This window comes from Diorhabda carinulata, chromosome 1 (genome assembly GCF_026250575.1).
Source record: "Diorhabda carinulata isolate Delta chromosome 1, icDioCari1.1, whole genome shotgun sequence".
In the NCBI taxonomy this organism is placed as follows: domain Eukaryota; kingdom Metazoa; phylum Arthropoda; class Insecta; order Coleoptera; family Chrysomelidae; genus Diorhabda; species Diorhabda carinulata.
The window spans coordinates 14,256,590-14,283,572 of NC_079460.1; the positions used below are offsets into that span (position 1 = coordinate 14,256,590).

The 26,983-nt window shown below is 34.4% G+C and overlaps 2 protein-coding genes and 1 pseudogene across 25 annotated transcripts in view; 2 read left to right on the plus strand and 1 right to left on the minus strand.

Annotated features, from left to right (window-relative positions):
• The window catches only part of LOC130900794 (twitchin), an 81,964-nt gene extending 64,787 nt beyond the window's left edge, over positions 1-17,177 (plus strand). For all 22 annotated transcript variants that reach the window (XM_057811669.1, XM_057811776.1, XM_057811784.1 and 19 more), the window contains 19 exons: positions 993-1,274; positions 1,350-1,655; positions 1,710-2,012; positions 2,069-3,841; positions 3,896-4,613; positions 4,670-5,415; positions 5,472-5,774; positions 5,893-6,171; positions 6,374-6,479; positions 6,705-6,910; positions 6,969-7,429; positions 7,561-12,130; positions 12,381-13,854; positions 13,920-14,146; positions 14,343-14,633; positions 14,709-15,377; positions 15,442-15,741; positions 15,880-16,256; positions 16,445-17,177. In XM_057811669.1, the coding sequence (XP_057667652.1) occupies positions 993-1,274; positions 1,350-1,655; positions 1,710-2,012; positions 2,069-3,841; positions 3,896-4,613; positions 4,670-5,415; positions 5,472-5,774; positions 5,893-6,171; positions 6,374-6,479; positions 6,705-6,910; positions 6,969-7,429; positions 7,561-12,130; positions 12,381-13,854; positions 13,920-14,146; positions 14,343-14,633; positions 14,709-15,377; positions 15,442-15,741; positions 15,880-16,256; positions 16,445-16,702 (13,649 nt within the window). In that variant the 3' untranslated portion in view covers positions 16,703-17,177. The remainder of the gene's footprint in view (positions 1-992; positions 1,275-1,349; positions 1,656-1,709; positions 2,013-2,068; positions 3,842-3,895; positions 4,614-4,669; positions 5,416-5,471; positions 5,775-5,892; positions 6,172-6,373; positions 6,480-6,704; positions 6,911-6,968; positions 7,430-7,560; positions 12,131-12,380; positions 13,855-13,919; positions 14,147-14,342; positions 14,634-14,708; positions 15,378-15,441; positions 15,742-15,879; positions 16,257-16,444) is intronic.
• A 291-nt stretch (positions 17,178-17,468) lies between these two features.
• Positions 17,469-26,983, plus strand: part of LOC130900911 (actin depolymerising venom protein gelsolin 1-like) — a 42,369-nt gene continuing 32,854 nt past the window's right edge. Inside the window, exon 1 of one of the 3 annotated variants that reach the window (XM_057811906.1) lies at positions 17,469-17,537. The gene's annotated coding sequence lies outside the window, so the exon portion shown is untranslated. Of the gene's footprint in view, positions 17,538-20,400; positions 20,603-24,005; positions 24,147-26,983 lie in introns of those variants that run through there. The other 2 variants (XM_057811872.1, XM_057811895.1) reach the window with 2 other exon arrangements.
• On the minus strand, positions 22,627-24,352 carry LOC130894662 (uncharacterized; annotated as a pseudogene).

Sequence of the window (26,983 nt, forward strand, 5' to 3'; positions counted from 1 at the left end):
CTTAATTTAGTTTGAAAATCATATTACTCGTATAATATGATAATGAATTGAACTAAATTCCCTAAAAATGAATTAGTAGAGAAGCAAGAGTCGAGGAAAGTATGAACTTTGTTGGCTTCAGACTTGATTCATTAGCCTCAAAGTGATCAAAATTAGTTCAATTTCTAATATTCACTTTTTGTAAGATGTCTGATGTATATTTTCAGAATACCTTTTTGTCTGATATAAATTTTCAAAATAACTTTTCTCCAAAGAATTATTGACAGTTATGTAATTGAGCTATAAGATCTACTGGAATCAATTCAAATTATAATAAATAAATATTGGCTAGTCATCTTTCAAATGTTTGGTAAGAGAAGAACATTATCATAGAGACAAAGACATTTACTTAATATCTACCAATACCATATACAAGACGCGAGTCACATATTGCTGATGAAAACCAAAAAATTTATTTTCTGTGAAAACTGCTAAATATGTTTTAAATGTTAAATTTTGTTTTTTAACTTAGTATTATTTTATTGGAATCAAAGATTTATTTATTATTGGTCACATGCAGTAGTGCTCGAGAACTGTTGAACGCTCGCTGTCAAGTCATTTTTCATTTCTATCAATTGTTAGTTTAGTTTATTCAAAAAAAAATAATTTTTTTTTTAATATAAGAAGTATTATATTATAAGTGATAAATGTGATGGTACTTTATCTAGTTTTTTTTTAATTACGAGATGTATCCATCGCTCAGCCAGTCTCATATGTATAAAAAGTGGACATTATAATTCAAAACGATGTTATGAAGAATAATCCAAGGAGCCCTGGCTTTGTCTCAGTTTTTGTTCTCTTTTTCACTTGTCACTTCCACTACCGCTGCATCAATTAAAAGCGCTCATTAACGTGGCGTTCGCTACAAAACGTGTTGAGTTTGGGACGTATGGTTTCGTTTGCTGAATGCCACCATTGATTAATTAAATTCATTCATAGTTTTTGTGTTACAGTGGCTCCAAAGATTGATCAACGCAACTTGTTTAATATAACAGTAAAAGAAGGGGAACCTATCTACATTGATGTTAAAATTAGTGGCGAACCAGCACCTGAAGTTTCATGGTATCAAGATGGCAAAACGTTATGTCAAACCTCTTATAAACACGTTGATAATATTCCATATAACTCCAAACTATTTAACGATAAACCCGAACGCAAGGATTCTGGAGTTTATAAAATTGTTGCAATGAACAAATATGGACAAGATCAGGCTGAAATCGAAATCACTGTGGTTTGTAAGTATATTATACATATTCAGTCATTTTTTATATTTCATTTGTTTTCATATTTGTAATCCAATTTGTCATCAGCAAAACCAGGACAACCTGAGGGTCCTTTAGAAGTGTCAGATATCCATAAGGATAAGTGCACTTTGAAGTGGAAAAAACCAAAAGATGATGGAGGTGAGCCAATTGAAAGCTACGTAGTGGAAAAGTTCGATACTGAAACAGGAATATGGCTGCCAGTTGGTAAAGTTTCCGGTGCTGTACCGGAAATGAAGGTAGACGGCTTAACACCTGGACATGAATATAAATTCAGAGTAAAAGCCGTTAATAAAGAAGGTGAATCTGAGCCGCTTGAAACGCTCGGTTCTATTGTTGCTAAAGATCCTTACAGTAAGTATTTAGATAAATGTAAACATAGTATTATTACAACTTTTCTTATCACAGCAATTGCTGGTAGACCTGGAACCCCAGAACCAACAGATTGGTCAGCTAATCATGTCGATCTCAAATGGATCGAACCAGTTTCAGATGGTGGATCACCTATTACAGGTTACATAATTGAAATGAAAGATAAATATAGTCCCATTTGGGAAAAAGCTCTTGAAACTACTAGTTCCATACCTACAGCAACTATTTCAGGCCTAATCGAAGGAAATGAATATCAATTCAGAGTGATAGCAATAAATGAAGCTGGGTTAAGTATGCCTTCTGATGCAAGTAAAATATTTATTGCTAAACCACGGTTCTGTAAGTAAATTTTACAAAGTAGACTCAAAAAATATATTATTTTGTTTTATTTACAGTGGCACCGAAAATTGACAGACGATATCTTCACGATGTCACTCTTTCTGTAGGATCACCACTTAAATTTGAAGCAAACATTATTGGTGAACCACCTCCATCAGTTGAATGGCGCTTCCAAGGTACTGTTCTAAAGAATGATAATCGTACAACAATTGACAATGTGGACTATAACACCAAAATGGCTATTCGTCCTGTTAATCGTGATGACACTGGTGAATACAAAATTACAGCTTCTAATAGTTCTGGAAAAGATACACATGTAATCAATGTTACGGTTACCGACAAACCTACTCCACCCCAAGGACCATTACAAATATCTGATGTTAACAAAAACGGATGTAAACTTAAATGGAAGAGACCTAAAGATGATGGTGGTGTCCCAATAGAATATTATCAAATCGATCGAATGGATCCGGAAACGGGTTGCTGGGTTCCATGTGGAAGAGCTACAGAACCTAATTTTGAAGTAACTGGTCTTACTCCAAACCATGAATATAAATTTAGAGTGACAGCTGTGAATTCTGAAGGAGAATCTAAACCATTAGAAAGTGAACAAACTATACTTGCTAAAAATCCATTTGACGAACCTGGTGCCCCAGGTCACCTCAAAGCTACTGATTGGGATAAAGACCACGTTGATTTGGCTTGGACTTCCCCAAAAGATGATGGTGGTTCACCTATCACTGGATATATCATTGAAAAGAAAGATAAGTTTGGCGACTGGGAAAAAGCTATTGAAGTGCCAGCTGATCAACTTAAAGCTACTGTAGCAGATCTTATAGAAGGACAGCCTTATCAATTCCGAGTGAAAGCCGTCAATGCAGCAGGGCCCGGTGAACCAAGTAATGAAACTCCAATTATCATAGCTAAGCCTCGTAATATGGCACCAATGATTGATAGAACTAATCTTAATAAACTTAAAATTCGTGCGGGACAAAACTTTAGCTTCGATGTCAAAGTTTCTGGAGAACCAATGCCTACTACTAAATGGTTAAATAAAAACAGAGAATTAAAATCTGGTGATGGAATGAAGGTACAACATGGAGAATATATTTCAAAAATAAGTGTACGGAATGCAACACGTGCTGATTCGGGAACATATACCATAACGGCAGAAAATGTTAATGGTAAAGATATTGCTGATGTTGAAGTAATTATACTTGATGTACCTAGTCCACCTGGTGGGCCACTAAAAGTGTCTGATATCCATGCTAATGGGGCTAAACTCAGCTGGAAACCACCTGCTGACGACGGTGGGCAACCCGTTGAAAGATACATTGTAGAAAAAATGGATGAAGCTTTAGGCCGCTGGGTACAAGCTGGAGAAACTGATGGACCAGAAACATCTTTAGCTATTGAAGCTTTAGTATCGGGTCATAAATATAAATTTAGAGTCAGAGCTGTTAATAGACAGGGTAAATCAGAACCCGTACAAACAAGTCAAGCTGTAGAAGCCAAGAATCCCTATGACGAGCCTGGTAAAACAAGTGCACCTGAAATTATTGACTATGACAAAGATTTTGTTGAACTTAAGTGGAACAAGCCAGAAAATGATGGAGGCTCGCCCATCACTGGATATATAATTGAAAAACGTGATAAATATAATCCTAATTGGGAAAAATGTGCTGAAACTGAAGGAGATATTCCTAAGGGGAAAGTTAAGGATCTTATAGAAGGAACTCCATATGAATTTAGAGTTAGAGCTGTAAATAAAGCCGGACCTGGGGATGCAAGTGATGCATCAAAGGTGCATGTTGCCAGACCTAAAAACCGTAAGTATAGTGGGAGTGATTAATATAAAGCATTAAATTTATATTTTTTTGCAGTTGCCCCTAAAATTGATAGAAACTACTTCACAGATCTTAAAATTAAAGTTGGATCCTCCATCGAATTCAATGTTCCTGTTATCGGAGAACCTCCTCCATCAAAAGAATGGAAACATAAAGATGATCTCTTATTCAACAATGAGCGCGTTAAAATTATAAATGAAGATTACAAAACGAATATAAAGATTATAGATGCCAAGAGATCTGATAGTGGATCATATACTCTTACTGCGAAAAATATTAATGGTAAAGATGTAGCGACAGTTAAAGTTACTGTACTCGACATTCCTACTCCTCCAGAAGGTCCTCTCAAAGCTGATAATATTACTAAAAGCTCTATAACTCTCCACTGGAAACCACCAAAAGACAATGGTGGATCAGAAATTACACATTACACTGTAGAAAAACTAGATACGGAGAACATGAGATGGGTACCATGTGGAGAGGCCGTAGGTACATCTATGCGTGTTGACCATTTAAGTGAAGGACACGACTATCAGTTTAGGGTGAAAGCGGTCAATAAAGAAGGAGATTCGGCTCCCTTGCAGACAACTGAATCTATCACAGCTAAAGATCCCTTTAATAAACCAGACAGACCCGGTGCTCCACAAGCCACAGACTGGGATAAAGATCATGTAGACATTGAATGGACAGCCCCTAAGAAAGATGGTGGTGCTCCTATAACTGAATACATTATTGAAAAGCGACCTAGACATGGGTAAGTAATTTAATGTACATGCAAAGATTACTCGATAAGATATCTATTTATTTCAGAACATGGGAAAGAGTTTGTGAAGTACCTGGTAAAACAACTAAAGCAACAGTACCCAATTTAATTGAAGGAGAGGAATATGAATTCAGAGTTATAGCCGTGAATAAAGGAGGCCACAGTGAGCCTAGTGAAGCAAGTCTTCCCATTACAGCTAAACCCAGATTCCAAGCTCCCATATTTAACAAAAATTTGTTGGAGGATATTACTGTTAAAGCGGGGCAGCGTTTTGGATGGACCATTCCTATCGAAGCATCACCTAAACCTGTTGCTAAATGGACCGTAAATGGTAAACAAATTAATTCAAGTGACAGAATTGATATGGCTGTCTACAACAATAAAGTGTCCTTCGATGTTTCTTCTTCTTTGAGATCGGACGCAGGAAGATATACATTGACACTAACTAATGATTTGGGAAGCTTCACAGCATCTGCCCAAGTCACTGTAATAGATAAACCTACTCCACCACAACCACCTCTAGACATCACTAGTGTTACGAAAGACAGCGCTAGAATTTCCTGGAAGGTACCAATGGATGATGGAGGATCACCTATTTTACATTATATTATTGAAAAAATGGATGTATCACGGGGAACATGGTCAGATGCTGGCATGGCAACTATCACCTCGCACGACATCACAAGATTGATTCATCGTAAGGAATATTACTTCCGAGTAAAAGCTGTAAACGCAGTAGGTGAATCAGAACCATTAGAAACACCAAAAAGTATTATTGCCAAAAATGAATTTGGTAAGGCGAATATTGTAGTGAAAAATAGTTACCAATAACATGAAATCATATTTTAGATGAACCTTCTGCTCCTGGCAAACCAGCTGTTACTGATTGGGATAAAGATCATGTTGACCTTGAATGGACTCCACCGAAAAGTGACGGTGGTTCTCCGATTACTGGATATATTATTCAGAAAAAAGAAAAAGGCAGTCCTTACTGGACAAATGCTGTGCATGTTCCAGCGAGCAAAAATATTGCTACAGTACCTGATTTAACAGAAGGACAAGACTACGAATTTAGAGTAATTGCCTCTAATACTGCTGGACAGAGTGAACCATCGGAACCATCTGATTTAGTTACAGCGAAAGCTCGATTTCGTAAGTTGTACAAAGTTTCAATTTATCATAAATTTCAATTCGACTTTTTTTAAACTTTTCAATCAAACCAGATCTCATTGACATTAATTAACAATTTAAAGTTGATTTATTTTCTTAGTGGCACCAAAGATTAAAACACCTCTCAACGATATTCGAATCAAAGCTGGACTTATTTTACATATTGATGTGGACTTCATTGGTGAACCATGTCCTTTAGTTACATGGAGCGTTGGAAGTAAGCCATTGATAGCAGATGAACGTACTACTGTTACATCAATTGGCTATCACACAACTATACATACTGTGAACGTTAAACGTTCAGATAGTGGTTTATATCACATATTGCTAAAAAACAATTCGGGAATTGATGAAGGATCGTTCCATGTAACTGTACTAGGTAAGTTTCAATAAAGTCATACATAGGAAAACAAATCGCCATAGTCTGGTAAGCAACTGTAATAGACATATAATTCCTTTTTTATAGTAATAATTACTTTTTCACTACATGTCACTCATTTGCAGATTAAAAGGGTATGTTATTATATTTTGAAATGGTTCTTTTATGATGATAATGAAAAATCTCTTAAATAAAATTTTAGATCGTCCTGGACCTCCACAAAAACCAATTGAATATGAAGAAGTTACAGCTCAAAGTGTAACAATATCATGGAAACCACCTAAAGATAATGGTGGTAGTGAGATTACGTAAGTATATCATGGATTTATTTCTATTCATTATATAAACATTATGACAGAAAAAATTGTATGTATGTAAATAACATTCCTACCTTTGCTATTTTTATGTTGCTTTGATTGTTTTTGTAAAACTGTATGGAAAGAGTGCCGTCGATTGATTGTCTGGTTCCGTGTCCTACGAAAAATAAAAGTAAACTCATGTAATCAACTATATAATATTACAAACTATTTCAGTGGCTACGTTATTGAAAAACGCGACTTGACACATGGCGGTGGCTGGGTACCAGCAGTTAACTACATTAACCCTAAATACACACATGCAGTTGTACCCAGATTATTAGAAGGAACCAAATACGAATTCCGAGTATTTGCAGAAAATATGCAAGGACGTTCAGATCCATTGGAGACTGAGAAGCCCATTGTTGTTAGAAACCAATATGGTAATTTATTTATTGCAACATACATACACAATTTTTATTTTTCATATAATTATTTTAGACGTACCTGGAAAACCTGGCAAACCAGAATTAGTTGATAGTGACAAAGACCATATCAGAATAAAATGGACTGCTCCTATAAGCAACGGAGGTTCACCAATCATAGGTTATGATATAGAACGTCGTGATAGGGCGACTGGAAGATGGGTTAATCTGAACAAAGAGCCCAATAGAAATACAGAATTTTATGATGACAGAGTTCAAGAAGGACATCAATACGAATACAGAGTATCGGCAGTCAATGCTGCCGGTGCCGGAAAACCGAGCGATGTTTCTAGCATATTTACTGCTAAACCAATGAAAGAAAAGCCCAAACTCTGGCTTGATGGAATTGTCGGCCGTAAAATTAAAGTTCGTGCTGGAGAACCAATCAACATCAACATTCCACTTTCTGGTGCACCAGCTCCAAAATGTGAATGGACTAAAAACAAAATTAACATTCCCGAATCTAACAGAGTATATGTAAGTAAACGAAAAGTGTTTCTTGCCAACGTATGAACCTGTACGTTTATAATTGAAAATTTAATAGTTACTATATTGTATCTTACACTCTTTTTGCTTTGTTATTATGTAATATAATATTCGAATTTCAGACTGAAACTACAAGTGAAAATAGTAGACTTCGTGTTGAATCATCAAATAGAGACGATACTGGTACTTACACAATTAAAGCATCCAATGAATATGGTACTGATGAGGCAGATATTGAAGTTATTGTTGTTGATAAACCTGGAATTCCCAAAGGACCGTTACAATACACAGCAACAACTCAAGATACAATATCGTTATCTTGGAATCCACCAAATGATGATGGTGGTGGTGATCTTACTGGATATATTGTAGAAGTTAGCGAATTCGGCACAGATAGCTGGCGTCCATGTCCAGGCTTTTGTCCCAAACCATCATTCACTGCACGTGGTTTAACTGAGAGAAAAAAATATGTATTTAGAGTTCGAGCTGAAAATATTTATGGTGTTTCTGAACCACTGGAAGGTAAGCCAGTTGTGGCCAAAAGTCCATTTGATCCACCTGGTCCACCAAGTCAACCAGAAGTTACTGGCTATTCTTCATCTACTTGTTCACTTAAATGGAAGCCACCGACTGCAACAGGCGGTAAACCAATTACTGGTTATTACATAGAAAAACGTGAAAGAGGAGGGGATTGGATAAAGGTTAATACATATCCGACTCCTAATGTCCAATATACTGTACAAGATTTGCGAGAAGATAATAAATATGAATTTCGTGTTGTGGCTGTCAATGAGGCTGGTCCTGGAGAGCCAAGTAAACCAACTGAACCAATTACTGCTCAAACTCAAAAATTCGCACCAGATGCTCCTGAGCCACCAAAAGCTGACCGCATCACAAAAGACAGTGTTACTCTGTCCTGGAGAACACCAAGAAATGACGGTGGATCTAAAATTAGAGGTTATATTGTACAAAAACGACTTGTTACCAGTGATAAATGGGACGATGTTAATTCTACACCAGTTAATGATACGATTTATACAGTACCAAATCTAATTGAAGGTGAAACATATCAATTTAGACTTGTAGCAGTCAACGATGTAGGTAAATCAGGTCCTAGTAAACCCAGTAGCAACATAAAAGTGGAAGAACAGCCGAATAAACCTCGTATGGATTTAGCAGGCGTTAGGGATATTACTGTTCGAGCTGGGGAAGATTTTAGTATCCACGTACCATACGTTGGCTTTCCTAAGCCCACAGCATCATGGTTTGCTAACGACAAACTTCTTGATGAATCTGATAGTCGGGTATTCCCACAATTGGCAGATGATTATGCTAGTATTATAGTAAAGAATTCTAAAAGGTCTGACAGTGGTCAGTACAGATTACAATTAAAGAATCCATCCGGTTTTGATACTGCTACCATAAATGTTAAAGTATTAGACCGACCTGGAAAACCTGAGAACCTACGGACCGATGAATTTGCAGGAGATGCACTTACACTTTATTGGCAACCGCCTAAAGATAACGGTGGCGCCGAAATTACGAATTATAACATAGAAAAAAAAGAAGCTAAATCACAAACTTGGACTAAAGTTAGTAGTTATGTTACAGTTCCATTTGTTAGAATACGTAATCTTACGCTTGGAAAAGAATATGATTTTAGAGTTATGGCCGAGAATCAATATGGACAATCAGAACCGGCTGTTACATCTGAACCTATTAAAGCTAGACATCCGTTTGATCCTCCTGGGGCTCCTGGGGTACCTAGAAGTATTGAAACTACTGAAGATTCCATTACGATAACTTGGGCTAAACCAAGACATGATGGTGGTTCTCCAATTACCGGTTATGTAATAGAAAAACGACTAATTACTGAAGATAAATGGACTAAAGCATGCCATGCTCAAGTTCCAGACACAACTTTTAAAGTCATTAATTTGATCGAAAATCACGAATACGAGTTTAGAGTAGCGGCAATAAACGCTGCTGGACAAGGACCTTGGAGTTCAGCATCTGATGCTATATGTGCTAGAGCAGCTCCCAGTGCACCAAAAATAACTTCAGATTTAAGTATTCGGGACATGATTGTGATTGCTGGAGAAGAGCTCAAAATCACTGTACCATTCACAGCTACACCTAAGCCTAAAGCATCTTGGTGTATTAATGGAGATGAAGTTCTGTCTGATAGTAGAATTAAAATGGATACCACTGACACTGCATGTATGTTTGTCAACAAATGCGCTAAGCGATCTGACACTGGTAGTTATACAATTAAATTGACCAATTCTGAAGGTTCAGATTCTGCTTCATGCAGAGTATTAGTTGTGGATAAGCCTCTACCACCTCAAGGTCCACTTGATATATCCGATGTGACTCCTGATAATTGTTCATTAGCGTGGAGGCCACCAACAGATGACGGTGGTTCACCAATAACAAACTACATTGTCGAAAAACTTGACACAAGCGGTATTTGGGTGAAAGTTAGCAGTTTTGTACGTAATACGCATTACGATGTAATGAGTTTAGAACCGAATAAAAAATATAGCTTCAGAATTAGAGCAGAAAATCAATATGGTGTGAGTGCACCACTAGAGAGCACAGAACCTGTTACTGCTAAATATCCATTTACAGTTCCTGAGCCACCAGGTGCTCCTCGCGTCACTGACTGGGATTTATCTACAATATATTTGAGTTGGGATAAACCTAATAATGATGGAGGTTCACGCATTCAAGGCTATAAACTTGAATACCGTGATATAGTTCATGATACACATTGGCAAAGTGCAAGCGATTATCTAATCAAAGACACCCATTTTGACTTATTCAATTTAACAAGCGGACATGAGTATGAATTTAGAGTACGCGCAAAGAATGCTGCAGGTTTTAGTAAACCTTCAGCCTCATCGACTTCATTCAAACTGAAAGGCAAATATAATGTCCCATCTCCTCCAAGAAACCCTAAAGTAATTAACGTCGGTAAAGGTTACGTAGATTTAACTTGGGAGCCACCAGTCAGTGACGGAGGGTCCCGTATTACAGGTTACATTATTGAAAAACGCGAAATTGGTTCTCCGTTGTGGACAAAATGTAATGATTACAATGTTACTGATAATAATTATACAGTTCTAAGTCTCATGGATAAATCTGAATATGAATTTAGAATTTTCGCCATAAACACTGCTGGAAAGAGTGAACCTAGTAATTGTACCACACCTGTTAAAGTTTGTGAAGTTCTTGGAGGTGAAAAACCGTACTGGATACGTCGTCTTAACAACACATTAGCACCTCTTGGTAAATCGGTCACTCTAGAATGTGAATCTGCAGGAAAACCTGAACCATGCTTCAGATGGATTAAAAATGGTCGTGAAATTAAAATTTCTGGTAGATTTAGAACCGAAATCAAAGGAGGAACTGCATTCCTTCACATTTTAGACCTTCTTGGGATTGACGAAGGTGATTATACTTGCGAAGCTAGTAACACTCTTGGAGCAGTAACAACCACAGCTCGTTTAAAAATTGGAACACCTCCAAGAATTGAACGTCTACCAGATGATTTATATTTAGCTGAAGGAGATAACACTAAGATCAAAATTTACTACTCAGGTGACCAACCTCTTGATGTTATCTTATTGAAGAATGGACAGGCTGTCGATGACTCTACACACATCAGATATACAGTATTCGATGATTATATTATTATATTTATAAAAGATATTAATAAAAATGATGCCGGAAATTACAACTTAACTGTGAAAAATGATAGTGGAAGTGCATCAGGTAGCTTTAATGTATATATTACTGGTTTACCTGGTCCACCAAATGGCCCACTGGAAACGACTGAAATTACAAAACATACTTGCAGTTTGGCATGGAAACCACCCAGTTATGATGGTGGTTTAAGGGTGACCCACTACATAGTTGAAAGGAAAGATGTCCTAGGAACCCACTGGATAACTGTTTCTAGCTCTTGTAGGGATACTAACTTCACTGTACAAGGACTAACAGAGGGACAAGAATATTTATTCCGAATAATGGCTGTTAACGACAATGGTGCAGGGCCGCCACTTGATGGTGTCAATCCAGTTAAAGTCAGAGCTCCATTTGATCCACCTGGGCCCCCTGGAATACCTAAAGTTACCCAAGTGGGAGGAGACTTTGTTAATCTTGAATGGTCCAAACCTGAAATTGATGGAGGAGCTAGAATTCAAGGTTATTGGATCGATAAATGTGAAGTTGGCAGTGCAACATGGCAACGAGTGAATGTTTCACTTTGCTTACCAACACAAATTAATATTTCCAATCTGATTGAGGGTCGTAAGTATGAATTCAGAGTATTTGCTCAGAATAAAGCTGGTATTTCGTCACCGTCTAGTGCCTCTAATAGTGTTGAAATCAAAGATCCATTAGCGGCTACACCTCCAGAAATTATCAAACCTCTTAAGAATGCTCAATGCATTCAGAATCATAATGCAAAATTCGAATGTACAATTACTGGAAATCCTACACCTCACATTACTTGGTATAAAGGAGCTAGAGAAATTACCAGTGGTTCAAGATACCATATTTATAGCGAAGGAGAAGTACATCATCTTATAATTCACGATGTTTTTGGTGAAGATGCCGATGAATATGTATGCAGAGCTAGTAACAAAGCTGGAATCAAATCTACACGTGCTGAATTATTGATAATGAGTAAGTTATTCAATTAATTTCCTTAAATTTTCTACTTCTTAGACCTTTCTATATGTTTTTCTTGATAAATCTCCTTGATTTTAGGTCTGTTTTGATAGAATTAGTTTCAAAGAACAGATAAAAAACCTAAAAACACCGAAACACCGAAACTTTAAAATTTAACCTGTTCCTTGAAACCAATTTTCTATAAGAAAAGACCTAGAATCAAGAGGATTTATCAAGAAATAATCCTAATTTGACTGTTTTTTAGCTGCTCCAAAACTGAACATTCCTCCACGTTTCCGTGACTCTGCATACTTTGACAAAGGTGAAAATGTTGTTATTAAAATTCCATTCACTGGTTTTCCCAGACCAAAAATCACGTGGATAAGAGAAGGTGAATTGATTGAATCAGGAGGTCATTACCACGTAGAAGTTAAAGATAGACACGCTATTCTTACTATTCGTGATGCTAGCAAACTAGATAGTGGACCATACAGAATCACAGCCGAAAATGAACTGGGACAAGATACCACTATTATAAAGATTCAAATTGCTGATCGTCCTGATCCACCCCGTTTTCCAGCTGCTGATAATATTGGCCATGACTCTTTAGCACTAACCTGGAAAGCTCCTGTATGGGATGGTGGTAGCAATATCACGAACTATCTCGTTGAAAGGAGAGAGCATCCGTTATCGACTTGGATAAGAGTGGGAAACACACGATTAACCACTATCGCAGTAAGTGGGTTAACTCCAGGACATCAATATGAATTCAGAGTATATGCTGAAAACATTTATGGGCGATCTGATCCGTCAGATCTTAGTAATCTCGTAACAATGAAGGATACTATAAAGAAACAAGTAGAAAAGAGAAAATACAAGGTTGATGAAAATGGTAAAAAGATTCGCGAATCTCATAAAGAGCAAGTTAAAGACTATGATAATTATGTATTTGATATTTATTCAAAATTTGTTCCACAGCCCGTTGAAATTAAAACTAGATCAGTGTATGATGACTACGATATTTTGGAAGAAATCGGGACTGGTGCATTTGGTGTTGTACACAGATGCCGAGAACGGAAGACGGGTAACATTTTCGCTGCAAAATTCATTCCAGTTTCCCATGCAATGGAGAAAGAACTTATTAGAAAAGAAATTGATATTATGAATCAGTTACATCATCCTAAACTAATTAATTTGCACGACGCATTCGAAGATGATGACGAGATGGTATTAATCTATGAATTCTTATCAGGAGGTGAACTCTTCGAAAGAATAACTGCAGAAGGGTATCAAATGTCTGAAGCTGAAGTAATTAACTACATGAGACAAATTTGTGAAGGTATCAAGCATATGCATGAGAGAAATATCATCCATCTTGATATCAAACCAGAAAACATTATGTGCCAAACACGAAAAAGCACAAATATCAAATTAATCGATTTTGGATTAGCTACTAAACTAGATCCTAATGAGATCGTTAAGATTTCTACTGGTACTGCTGAATTTGCAGCACCTGAAATTGTTGAGAGGGAACCTGTAGGATTTTATACAGATATGTGGGCAGTTGGTGTGTTAGGATATGTTCTGTTAAGTGGATTATCGCCATTTGCTGGTGAAAACGACATCGAAACATTGAAAAATGTTAAGGCTTGTGATTGGGACTTCGATGAAGAAGCGTTTGCCAATGTTTCTGAAGAAGGCAAAGACTTTATTCGTAGATTACTACTTAAAAATAAAGAGTAAGTGACTTACTTCAATTTTATTTCAACATATGCTATTTATCTTATTCCATTTTTAATTGTAGAAAACGAATGACTGCTCAAGAATGTCTCTTACATGCATGGCTCAGTGGAGACCATAGTGATTGGACTGATGTCATCGACCAATCCAGATATATTCATATACGAGACAAGATTCGTTCTAAATATGATGCTTGGAATTCATTTGCACTACCTATTGGAAGACTTTCAGAGTACTCATCTCTAAGAAAACTATTAATAGAGAAATATAAAATACATGATGCCTACTTTGGTAAGTTCGCAGATAAATCAAATGTTCTGTACAATGAAACAGTTCTTATATGATTAATTAAGTAGTATTATATAATTTTATAATCTCATTGATTACACTAAAGTTGTTATTTACAACCAGTTTATCTCTTATAACAACTGTCAGATATCCTTCACAATATGAATTTAATGCAAATTTTTCATTCCTTCCACTATAGATCGCAGACAAGCTGCACCAAGATTTGTCATCAAACCTCAAAGTGCTTTCTGTTATGAAGGACAAAGTGTTAAATTCTACTGTAGGGTTATTGGTGTTGCTACTCCTACGGTTAGTTGGTACCATAATAACGTAGAATTAAGACAAAGTGTCAAATTCATGAAGAGGTACGCTGGTGATGATTATTATTTTGTGATAAACCGAGCTAAACTACAAGATAGAGGAGAATATATTATTAGAGCTGAAAATCACTATGGTGCTAGAGAAGAAGTAGTATTCCTTAATGTTCAACGTGAGTTATCATCATATTATTTTGTTATATGCCAAACATTTCAAATACCCGTTTTAACATTTACTATTTTTGCAGCACTTCCTAAAGTTATACCTGAATACAAATCAGAAGCGCCAGTTATACGCAAACGAGAAGCACTACCATATACCTTGTGGAGAGAAGAAAAAGAATGTGCCCCAAGCTTCACATTCTTACTTAGACCTCGTGTTATGCAAGAACGTGATACATGCAAATTGCTGTGTTGTTTGAGTGGAAAACCTTTCCCAACTGTTAAATGGTATAAAGACAAAAGAGAACTTAGTAAATACGAATATTCAATGACCCATTCTGATGGTGTTATAACCATGGAAATAGTGGGATGTAGACCTTCTGATTCAGGAAAATACACATGTATAGCTACTAACCAGCATGGAGTTGACGAAACTTCTTGTGTAGTAATAGTAGAAGGTGCATCAAGTACTCCAGAACAAACAGAGTTGGCCAACAAAATATTATACTCTGGTGACAGAAAGCATATAGAACAACCCATAAAACCAGCTCCAGTTTCGGTAACTGTAAAGAAACTCATTCCTTCAATTAATCCATTGCAGCCCAAATCGAATAATCCTAGTATGAATAGTTTAGCACATTCTTCATCTAATCTTAGCGTCGGAGATGGAGATAAAAGGACGTCTAGAAAATATGGCAGATTGGATTCTACGGGAAGTCCAAACAGATCTAGAAATGCAACGAAGGAATTAGCATGTAAGTTGATTTCCAACTTAAATTTATTGAACGATATATTTATTTGTGTTCAAAAATTTTTCAGTGCCTGACGATTCAACCATGTATATCCCACAATTTACTAGAAGTTTATCTGATTTGACAATTACTGATGGAGACAGCTTAACACTCACAGCACATGTGAAAGGAGACCCAGAACCTCAAATTGTTTGGACTAAAAATGGTAAAGTTTTAAGTTCTTCCGAAGTTGTTGACCTTAAATACAAGAACGGAATCGCAAAATTACATATCAATGAAGTATATCCAGAAGATGAAGGAGAGTACGTTTGCCAAGCTACCAATTCCGTAGGAGTTGCCGAAACGAAGTGCAAGCTTAAAATTAAACGTAAGTTCGAGATATAATTTCTCTATTATATAAATATATATATATATATATATATATATATATATATATATATATATATATATATATATATATATATATACCGATTCAGTTTAAGCAAAAATATATTTTTATTTTCAGCAATGGTAAATGCAGAAAATGGCAAGAAAAAGTCTGAAGATAAACCACCAAGAATAGTGGACCACTTCAAATCTGCTTTTGTAGATGATGGGAAACCAGTAACATTATCTTGTCGTATTATAGGAGCAAACAAATTTGATGTTGTCTGGTTGCATAACAACAAAGAAATCAAACCATCCAAAGATTTCCAATACACAAATGAAGCTAATATCTATAAATTAATAATCGCCGAAATCTTTCCTGAAGATGCTGGCGTCTACACTTGTGAAGCCTTTAATGATGCTGGAGAAAGTTTCAGCAGTTGTACACTAAATGTTCTTGTTCCAGGGGAACAACCCAAAAGCCCCGTTTTCAAAACATTCCCGATTTCCGCCACGGTAAGTTTTGTGCTTCCGTTGATATAATCTTAGTGGTGTAAATTCAGAAATCATTTTTTTGCGTATAATATACCTAGTATTGGGTCGAATTTACCATGTTCTACTATGAAAACCGAAATGTAATCTACCTATAATATTAAGTACTGACAGATATTATGTTTTCTATTCAAAATCTTTTATATTTAAAGGTATCTGAAGGTGAATCAGCAACCTTTGTAGCTGAGACAGAAGATGAACCATTGCAGATAAACTGGTTGAAAGATGGAAAAGCCATAAAGGCAAGCAGCGCTAAATACAACTTTACCGCTGACGGAAAACGCTACACTTTACAAATATTATCATGCAATTCCAATGACATTGGACAATACCAAGCAAAAGCAATTGGAAAGAAAGGAGAAACTTTTGCTGCCTTCTCACTTAACGTCGTATCATCTAGCGAAGTTTAAAATTCAAGAATTCAAAGCTCTATGCGCTATAATAACGCTGACTAACGAACGACTTGCTCCAAATTATGTTCACGTAACATTTATGTAATAATAGTATACTAAGTGTTTTATATGAAAATTAATAGATATTGGTAGTTACCTAATTTTTACTTCGTTTACTACTAGCATCCTCTACTTTATCAACTTTATCAATCTACCTAATCGGTACTAAGTTTTAAATTAGGTAATTAGTAATTCAGATCAAGCGACTTTCTCATTTTCATTTTTAAAAGGAGCAGAATTATCGACTTTCAATTTATCAGTATGTAATGTGAATATTTATTTTAATTAGTGTGAAAGAGCTTCAGCTATTTTTTCATGACATCATCGTTATAATTTAAGTATCATTGAAAATATACATATTGCTTAAGCCATGCTCAATCAAAATTGTACCATATTATGTAAACAAGAAAAATAAATGTTATTTTTTGAACCATGTTGGACTTCTTGGCCATAGCTAATTTTTAATATAGATGTAGAAAAAACAACGAAAACCCGTCACCAGAGTATTGATTTCATACATAATTTAAAATATTTAATATAATAACCAATTTTCAAGCGTTAAACGTGGCGAAAGGTAGTTTCTCGGAGAGCAAAAATAATAACTATAAACGGGTGAGGACATGGATAAATATTTGGCTAATTAATTCTTGTTTACTTAAAATCTTATCGATGTTGCATCTATTAAATACCTGATATAATTACCAAATTATTCACAAAACATTAAGTAGTTGTCAGTGAACTCCGATGAATTTAAAGATATGAAATGGTTTTGTTCTAAAAAAAATCATATTAAGTAAGTATGATCTACAAATCAATCCAAATACCAAACAATAGAATATGGATGAACAAGATTGTTTATTTTAAACTGTAACCATACAGCAATGATTATTTCCAATGAGAAGCTTTGTAAATATCAATATAATTTCATTTTACTTTAAAAAATTAGGATGATATCAAGCATCTAAACTAACATTATATTGAAGAGGAAATATGTAGGAACAACCAATACCTGTAACAGAAAGCATTAAGTAAAAATGTAAAATAGGTATTAACAATAAATTAATCCACTTATTTGTGACAACTTCTATTTATAAAAAAACACAATACACAGAACATTTTGTCTATCACGCTACTGCGTGGGGCTACTGCTACCTACCGGTAGCGATCGGGAACGTGTTGAACGCCCAGGTTAACCACATACTTTAAATAGCCAATTCGAGTTCCCGTTTTAGCGCCATCTCCTGTTTCATTATCAGTACTAAACATACATGGAAACAGTTTCCTTACTTTTTTTGAGGGCATATTTCAAATTCAAATATTTCATCCAGTATCAACTAAAACGATCGTGATATTTTTGGTTGATATAAATCTATTGAATTGCTTCGAAAATTAACTGGTCTAAAATTGGTTTTAAATATGATGTATCCTTTCATTTTTACTAATGAAGAGAATGGGATTTCATAAATGAAACAAAACAAAATGAGACAAACGACAGTTTTTTATTACACTCAAATTCAAAATAAACATATAGATAAAAACATGTACGCACATATATATATTAGAGAATTATATACACCGTGACCCAAAGTATCTATTATGTCCCCTTTTATTGCTACAATACCGGGGATCCTCAGTGCTTGCAGCTGAACTATTAATCTTACTCCTTTTGGAAAGTTCATAATGTGAGATTGCTGTATCTGTCAGATATCTTCGCTTCTATTTCATGCGCTCTTAGGTGTAGTGTTCTGGAGTTCCGTAGTGTCTCACACTTTAAAAGAATGTGGATAGAATAAACAGAATAAATACATAATTATTATGAAACTACCATTATACAATTTTTTTTGTATGTTATTGAATTTTTGTATGCCATTTTACACAAGAGATTATCATCTTTATGGCCAGATGATTTAGTTACTACATGACACAATGGTTTGCCAGGAGGAGGGTAGCTGTTTCATAAGGCCAAGATCGGCCAAATCCAACATGTCTACGTGCCATATCAGTCCAGACGTACATATCGCTAGCACAGATATGACTGAACACCTGTGAAGCATGTTTCACCTTCATTTTTTGGATTTTGGAAGGTAAAACGTGTTCATCAGTTAGCTTGAAACATTACACAAAAGGTGCTTGTTGCTAATCTATAATGTAGGACTGCAAAATATGAGACCAAGACCTTCTTCAATAAATGAGGAAAGTGATTGATGTGAACGATCTCCTGCCCCCGTACTGTGAACATATTGGCCTTTCGACTTTGCTTTTTCTCAAACCGTTGATGGAAGCTACATCTGTAGACCCTTGGTCACATAGTGTTTCAATTACTACAAGTCCTATAGCTTTCAACTGGCCAATAACTTTCTGTTGTGCATCGGCGAAACCCGAAAAACACTGGCTGCTTCCAGACATTGAATTAAAACTTCCGTCTTGATAATCCGAAAAACTTGACCAGAAATCTGTATGTAAGCGGAGTACAATAAGACTAAAGCGCCGGGGGGGGGGCATAACTTGAATTTTCGTAATTGCGTGCCCAACGTACTGTGGGTAGATACAAATATTAAAGATAGACCCTTTTTACTAAGACCTTGTAAGTAAATCTATTATACTTACCTTTAATTTTTTTCTGGGGTTTCAACCTCTTGTTGAAGTGGTGCTTGTGGTGGAAACCAAAAGTTATCGGTGAAGTAACTTTTCTGTGGTCATTATTGATACTCACTCTTTCGGGATCAATAATTTTCTACCACATCTTAATATCTACATATTCTTCCACTACATCTAACGACCCTGTAAAAACAAAACAAATTAAAATATGTTTTTGGTTTGTATCTGATATAATAAACTAAATACTAAAATTAAATTCTCCACTTGATGAAAAAATAATTTAAAAACTTATTCAAACTTTATATTGCGATATTAGTATTGATTTCTGCATGTGGGCAAAAATTTTACCTAATTCTTCCTTCTCTTTGAAAATAATAACTATTAAAAAATGCATGTTAATAATATCATCCCTAAAAGAAATTGCTAAATTCCAATATATATATATATATATATATATATATATATATATATATATATATATATATATATATATGTATATATATATATATATATATATATATATATATATATATATATATGTATATATATATATATATATATATATATATATATGTATATATATATATATATATATATATATATATATATATATATATATATAGCAGACGTAGCATGATTGTTGCTGGTAACAAAACTCTTCAAGAATTTATTAATAATTTTAATTTGTTTTCCAAAGCTTAAATACACGTTTAGCAATGTATTCAGATTTATCTTCTTTTGCCATTTCACTCACATCTTTTTATTTTTTTTTTAAAGTGTCGCTCAATATCATAAGTCCTGGCGATAATTATATCTGTACAAGTACATATCAATTTATCACCGTTTTCGATACACTCATACTTTTTTATCTGCACATCTTGAAATTATATCTTTTTTGCTTTTTTTTTGTTCATGTTAATTTACAATTTCGTTTACATTATATTTTATCATTCACTCTGTATTTTATCGTTTATTTTTATTATTATTTCAAAATTGTTGTTTATTTAGCAACAATTTTAATCAAGTTAAGTTATGCAATATAACGACTTCCATACTTTCGTGGGAACAATACTACATTGCAAAATTCATGAAATAAATGCTGACGTTTTTTCAGTGTAACATATAAAATCTTCATTTCAGATAGTATTGTTAGTTACGATTAAAACCTATTTTGGAAATTGTGTACTTTATTAAACTAAAAATCCAAGCTTTCGGGAAGTGTTTTCCCATCATCAGGGAAACTACAATATAAGTGGAGAGGTAAAAATAAATCTTTTTTTAGAAAATTTTAACTATGTATATAACATATTTGTTAATATACAGGGTGTTTCTATATTCGACCGATAACACTCTATCACAGAGAGATCTCAATAAATGATTTATTTTGATATAGGAATACGAACTTTGGCTGAACCAATACCATACGCGTTGTGGAAGCGATAATATAACTCACGCAAAGAATCTACGTCGCTAGGGAGTGTTTTAAAGATTGTGGGATCCCTCAGCCTTGCCAATACATTGCATCCACTTTATTTTAACAGTTTTGACCTCCTTCAGTGTCTTCGAATAAAGCTAGATTCTTTCTTCACACTGTCCATTTCAGTTTACTGTTAAACACAGTATTTGTTTCTCGTGGCGTTATATCCTTGAGTTACTTCAACCATTGTGTACCACTATTGTGGTACTCTGTTACGGTCTTGTCCAGTACAGTACAACTAATGCAATTTCTGAGACACTCCTCACTACAGTGGAGTTATACATATCTCATTTTCTAAGACGGTCTTTTGACAATAATCACACTTAAATTCAATACTCCTAATTGAATGTGAAAGAAAGCAAAAAAAAATTGTTTATTTAGTCTGAAAAGTAAATAAATACATCAAAGAGTATATGCAAGAACAGATACCCATTCATTAACTTGATAAAACCTGGCTGAATACAAACTCCAAAATAGATGTTTTTTTAAAGGATTGTCTATAGGTTTGGAAAATCAATCTAGAAAAGGCAAATTTGATTTTATGTGTGCAATCAACAAAAACCCGCGTATACACGGAAGTTCTCGTAGTTGCATAGATCATATAGTAATTAAAACAAATAACCATTTAGAAAATAACTTAATTGCAGCAGTAATAGATATAAATGTCACGATCATAAAGCTACCTTCTGTTGCTTTGAAAAAAAATTATTTATATATTATTCCAACTACTAAAACATATATTAGAAAATTGAATATAAAAAATTAAAAATTGAATTTTTTTATTATAATCAAAATAAATAAAAATTGGTCATACATATATGAACTTGATGACGTTAACCTAATTACTGAAGAAATTATAAAAACCTTATCCGATACAATTTTCCAAAATATTAAGAAGTAATTTCTGATACTTAACAAAAAGCACAATTATTTAATAGATTTTTTACGAAAATAGGTGAACAATATTCCAAAAATGTGGGTAAACCAAAAACTCCAAGTTCTCATTGAAATATATCTAATAAATCCTTTTATCTGACGCCTGTAACAGATAATGAAGTAAAATTAATTATTAACTCTTTAAAGACAAATAAATCACCCGGATTTGATAAGATAAAAACGGAAATATAAAAAAATGTGAAGAATGAAATTGCCCCATTTATTAGTTTGTTCAAAAACAAAATATTTGAAAAATGTATTTGCCCAAATCAATTTAAAATATCCGTTCTAATACCAATATATAAAACTTTTTTAACTCTTTGGTTTTGTTTGTTAATGTAAAATTTCTTTTATAATGTAATAACTAAAAAGTGCAATATTAAACTATAATGTTGTTTATTAACAATAATTAAGAAACATATTAAACGAAAAGTATAAGGATTTCATTTTTCAATGCAATACCCAGGGATGTTCAATAAACAAGTTTCAAAAGAAAATAAAATAGAACATGTAACTATAGCATTAATGATTATTTCAAATTTTATATTTATCAATTTCTGCTTTTCCAAAAAGTTGTTAAGTGCCATTGCACTCTAAATTGAATATTTGTTTTTTCAGTAGGGAGTGCCATGCCTCACCTATTGTAAACTTTTCTGGGCATGTGCATGACACTTCCTCAAAAACCACAAAACTAAATTTAGGGCAAAATTGTACTTACGTTTTGAAAAGACATGCTTCAAATTATAATACCAAAATAAAAACTAGTACTACTTACTATGTAAAACATGAACATGTTGTGGGAACCTTTTCTATTCAACGGCTATGGTAGAATGCATTGTCCATTACAATTACAGCACCATCTGGCAATTTTTTAGAAATTCAGAAAACCATTGTTCAAACACTGTCCAAAAACGAGTAATGCATCTTTAACAAATCCTTGTTCACATCCAGCATGAAGAATTATAAGACGTCTAACCTTTTCCTGATGGGCTTTTAAGACCTGTAGATAATCCTTCGTTAAAAGCTTGGGTTTTATTTTTGATATTTGTATCTATCCAAACTTTTGCTTTTGTGTGACTTTCATTTAGCCAGGTTTCACCTAAATAATAAATTGGTCTACCTTCTGACCTGTAACGTTTGATAGATGTTAAGTATTGTAGTCTCCACCTTACAATATCATCACGTTCTATTAAAACACTCTTACGGTTTCTTTTCAAATATCTAAAAATTTATACATATTACATGAATATTTAATACACACTAAATAAATAAGAGAAAATAATAAGGGACACCCACACACTACCTACTTTTATTTCCATATTTGATAAACATAGGTATATTTAAATATAATGGCCTGCAGATTGTATAAGGGAAAGTCCATTAAAATTTCCTATACTTATGCAAGATTATTTGTTAACATCTTAATAGGCTTGTCTTTAATTGAAACTTATTTTCAGTTTTATTAATTTTATCCACATTAATGTATGAATATGATACACTTTTTAATTGGAGATAATAGTACCTGTATGACAAATAATTATTTTTTGACTAAATAGATTATTTAGGTTGGTTAAAAAAATCATAAGCTACAACAAAAAAGTGGGCAATGATAAAATAATGATGTCCTTTATATAAAACATGACAAAATTACTTACTTGAAATTGATTTCTTTCATAAGTTAGTATAATGATGAACGAGAGACATTTTGTAAATCCGTATTTTTCTTAATTTCATTTAAAATTTTGTTCAATGTGGGGATCTCGTTTTTAAAAAAGAAACTATGTACAATTCGTCGAATGATATTTTTACTAGTTTCATCAAATGTTTTAACAAGGCCTGGACGACCTCCAGAATGTTTTGGACTAACAACTGTTCCCGTACTTCGATATTCTTTTATCGTACGATATACAGTCGATTTCGCAATCCCTAAAAAGTGAAAATGTTTTAAGTTAATTTCATACAAAAATGTAATTTTTCTACAACTCACCCATCGTTGTAACAATTTTAGACACGACAGCAGTAAACTTGATTTTTGGTTGATCAGTTAAAATTTGTTTTTGGTGGAAAAGAAAGACCGCTGGTACTTGGAGTAGCATCCATATTTAATCAAAAAGTTATACAATGAGTTCTGATAAGAGCTATTTTTTTAAGTTGAAAGCTATGCACAATAACAAGAAATAACGAATAAACAAAGTTTACGGAAGACAAGTACAAAATATTTTTAGGTTAGGTATTGACAAGTATTTTGTCACAGATGTGTAGAGTATCGTATGAAACTGGCTGCCATCTAGCCAATCAGAAGTCATCAGAATTTTCATAAGTGCAAACATAGTGATAGTAAAAAACTACAAACACTAGTGAAAATCGACAACCTCATATATCCACATCAAAGTAAGCAAATCTCAAATCATCATAACGAATTTAACATTTGCACAACAGTATAAATCAAACTCGATAGTTTTTATTCGAGACACAAAACTGGTATCTCGATAGCAAATCATTTATCAGTAAACAGCACCGGTTTAAGTACAAAATATGGTAATCCAAATGAAAGAAGATGGATGAAAACAACACAAACTATCATTATACTACCCCACCAAACAACCCCTCACAAACTTACTCATCTATTACTAAACAACAAAAAACAAAATTTCCAACAAAACATCAAGCAATAGTAATTAGCTCACTAAACAGAGTAAAACTAGAAGAATACCTAATAGCCACAGGCGCTATCATCAACCCCAATAAAATCATATTTTCATCAAGAATAACCAACAATAGAATATGCGTATACCTATCAACAAAAGAAGAGGTAAACGAGCTCCTAACAAAATGCAATGGTACGATTGAAGTCAATAACGAGATTCTTCTTAGACGTAGACTTGTAACACCTTCCAAAAGATTGCTTTTGTCCAACGTTTGCCCAACTATATCTCACCAAATTATCAAACACCATCAAAAATAGAACCCATTACGTCAAGCTCAACAAAAATCTCCAATCAAACAACCAATACACCACTCTCCACCAACTCGACGTTAACTAATCTAACAAATATAAACAACCAAACAAAAGACAAACCATCACACATTATTTCTATCAATCCAGAACATGATATCCAATCCACAAACAACAATAAAAACGCAATAAAACTGACAGTATCAGCCGAAATTCATACGAACGCAGACACAATGAATTCAAAACGCACCCTATCTGATATCACCACTCCACCCTCACCTGCACCACAAAAAATAGACACGTTTCGCAAACCAAACGAACAAATAACGAAAAAGCGAAGGAAGTAAGAGATAACAAAACGGACACACAAAAAAGTGATTACAATAAACTAATGGAGTCAGTACAACCATTATTCGAAGAAGAAACGCAAATTTTAAGTTACGCGGAAACAGTCGATTTCTTCGAAAACGCAATAAGATCAAAAGACCCATTTAGTATATCAAAAACATATACAGAAGACACAAAAGGCTTTCTCAAACAAATGATCAATCGTAAACTTCTCTGGGTACTAGAAGAGAACGATTTATTAATACCAGAGCAAAGCGGATTTCGCCAAAACAGATGCACAGCCGATAACCTCATAGATCTCGAATCTGAAATAAACGAAGGACTGGCCAATAAACAAGAATGCATAGCAGTATTCATCGATATCTCTAAATCGTACGACATGATCTGGAGACCCAACATAATCTCAAAATTACATCATTGGGGCCTAAGAGGAAACATTTTACACTTCATCAACAATTTTCTCACATATAGATACTTCCAAGTAAGAATAGACTCAAACCTCTCTGTTAAAAAAATACAGAAGAATGGGATACCACAAGGGTCCACAATAAGCTCCACCCTCTTTCTTATCGAGATCTCCGATATACTCGATAGATGCTCTCCGTTAGTCAAAGGAAGATTGTATGCCGATGACCTGATACTGTTTGCAAAAGGTAAAAGCCTGACTACTATTCAAACACATATACAATCTGCACTAGACGAATTAAACAACTGGTCTAACAATAGCGGATTGAAATTCTCCGAAACCAAAACAAAGTGTATCAACTTCTCCAGAAAATATATACAAGAAACGCCCGTACTGACCTTGAAAGGAAAAAATTTGGAATTTGTGGAAAGCATAAAGTTTCTGAGCATTATCTTCGATAAAAAACTTACTTGGAAACAATACATTAATCACCTCAAGAAAGTCTGCCAAAACGGCATCAATGTATTAAAAACAATAGCCAGCCATAAATGGGGCGCCGATTCTACATGTTTGACAAACCTATATAAGACACTCATAAGATCAAGAATCGACTACGGCTCAATCGCCTATGCATCATGTGAAAAAACATATATTAAACAACTTGACACCTTGCAAAGTACTGCACTAAGAATCGCTACCGGTGCATTCCGAATAACACTGATCGAATGCTTTTACTGTCTCATCGGAATCGCACCCCTCCGACTCCGAAGAATTCAACTAAGTATGAACTATGCAACTTCAGTCTTGTCAAATAAAAATAACCGTTAATCAAAAAATTAACACAGATCGCGTCAAACACCTATTCGAAAACTAACAAATATTCCGTTCTATGAAAGAATTCGCCAATTCCAGTATTCCCCCTCCTTGGACAATCCCTATCCCCACCATCAACGTAGACATGAACTCCTCTAAAAAAGAAGAAACAAACCGTTCTCTAATAACACAATCGTTCCGTACTCTTAACGGAAAAAAGCTTCAAAGAATATCATTTTCTGTACACCGAAGCTTCCAAAACACCTAATGGCCTAGGAGCCGCATAGTAGTAGAGAACGAAATACACACATTTAAACTATCTTCACATAACAGCGTCCACACTGGAGAACTCTATGCCATATTACAGGCACTAATCATCGCTAGAAGAAATCAATACAATAGAATAGCCATAATCACAGACTCCATGAGCTCAATACAAACCATCCAACAACTCTTTCCCAAACCCCCTATAGGTATCCTTATTAAAATTCAACTACACCTTATCCACCAAACCAAAGCAAATGTATCAATTATTTGGGTCCCATCACACACAGGAATCCCAGGAAATGAAAAAAGCAGACAAATGTGCCAAAGATGCAGCAGATAGTAACGAAGCAACAATTGTACGGGAAGTGATAGCAAACGACTATAAAGAGACAATAAAAACAAAAGTACAGTGCCAGTGGCAAAGTGAGTGGAACAGAT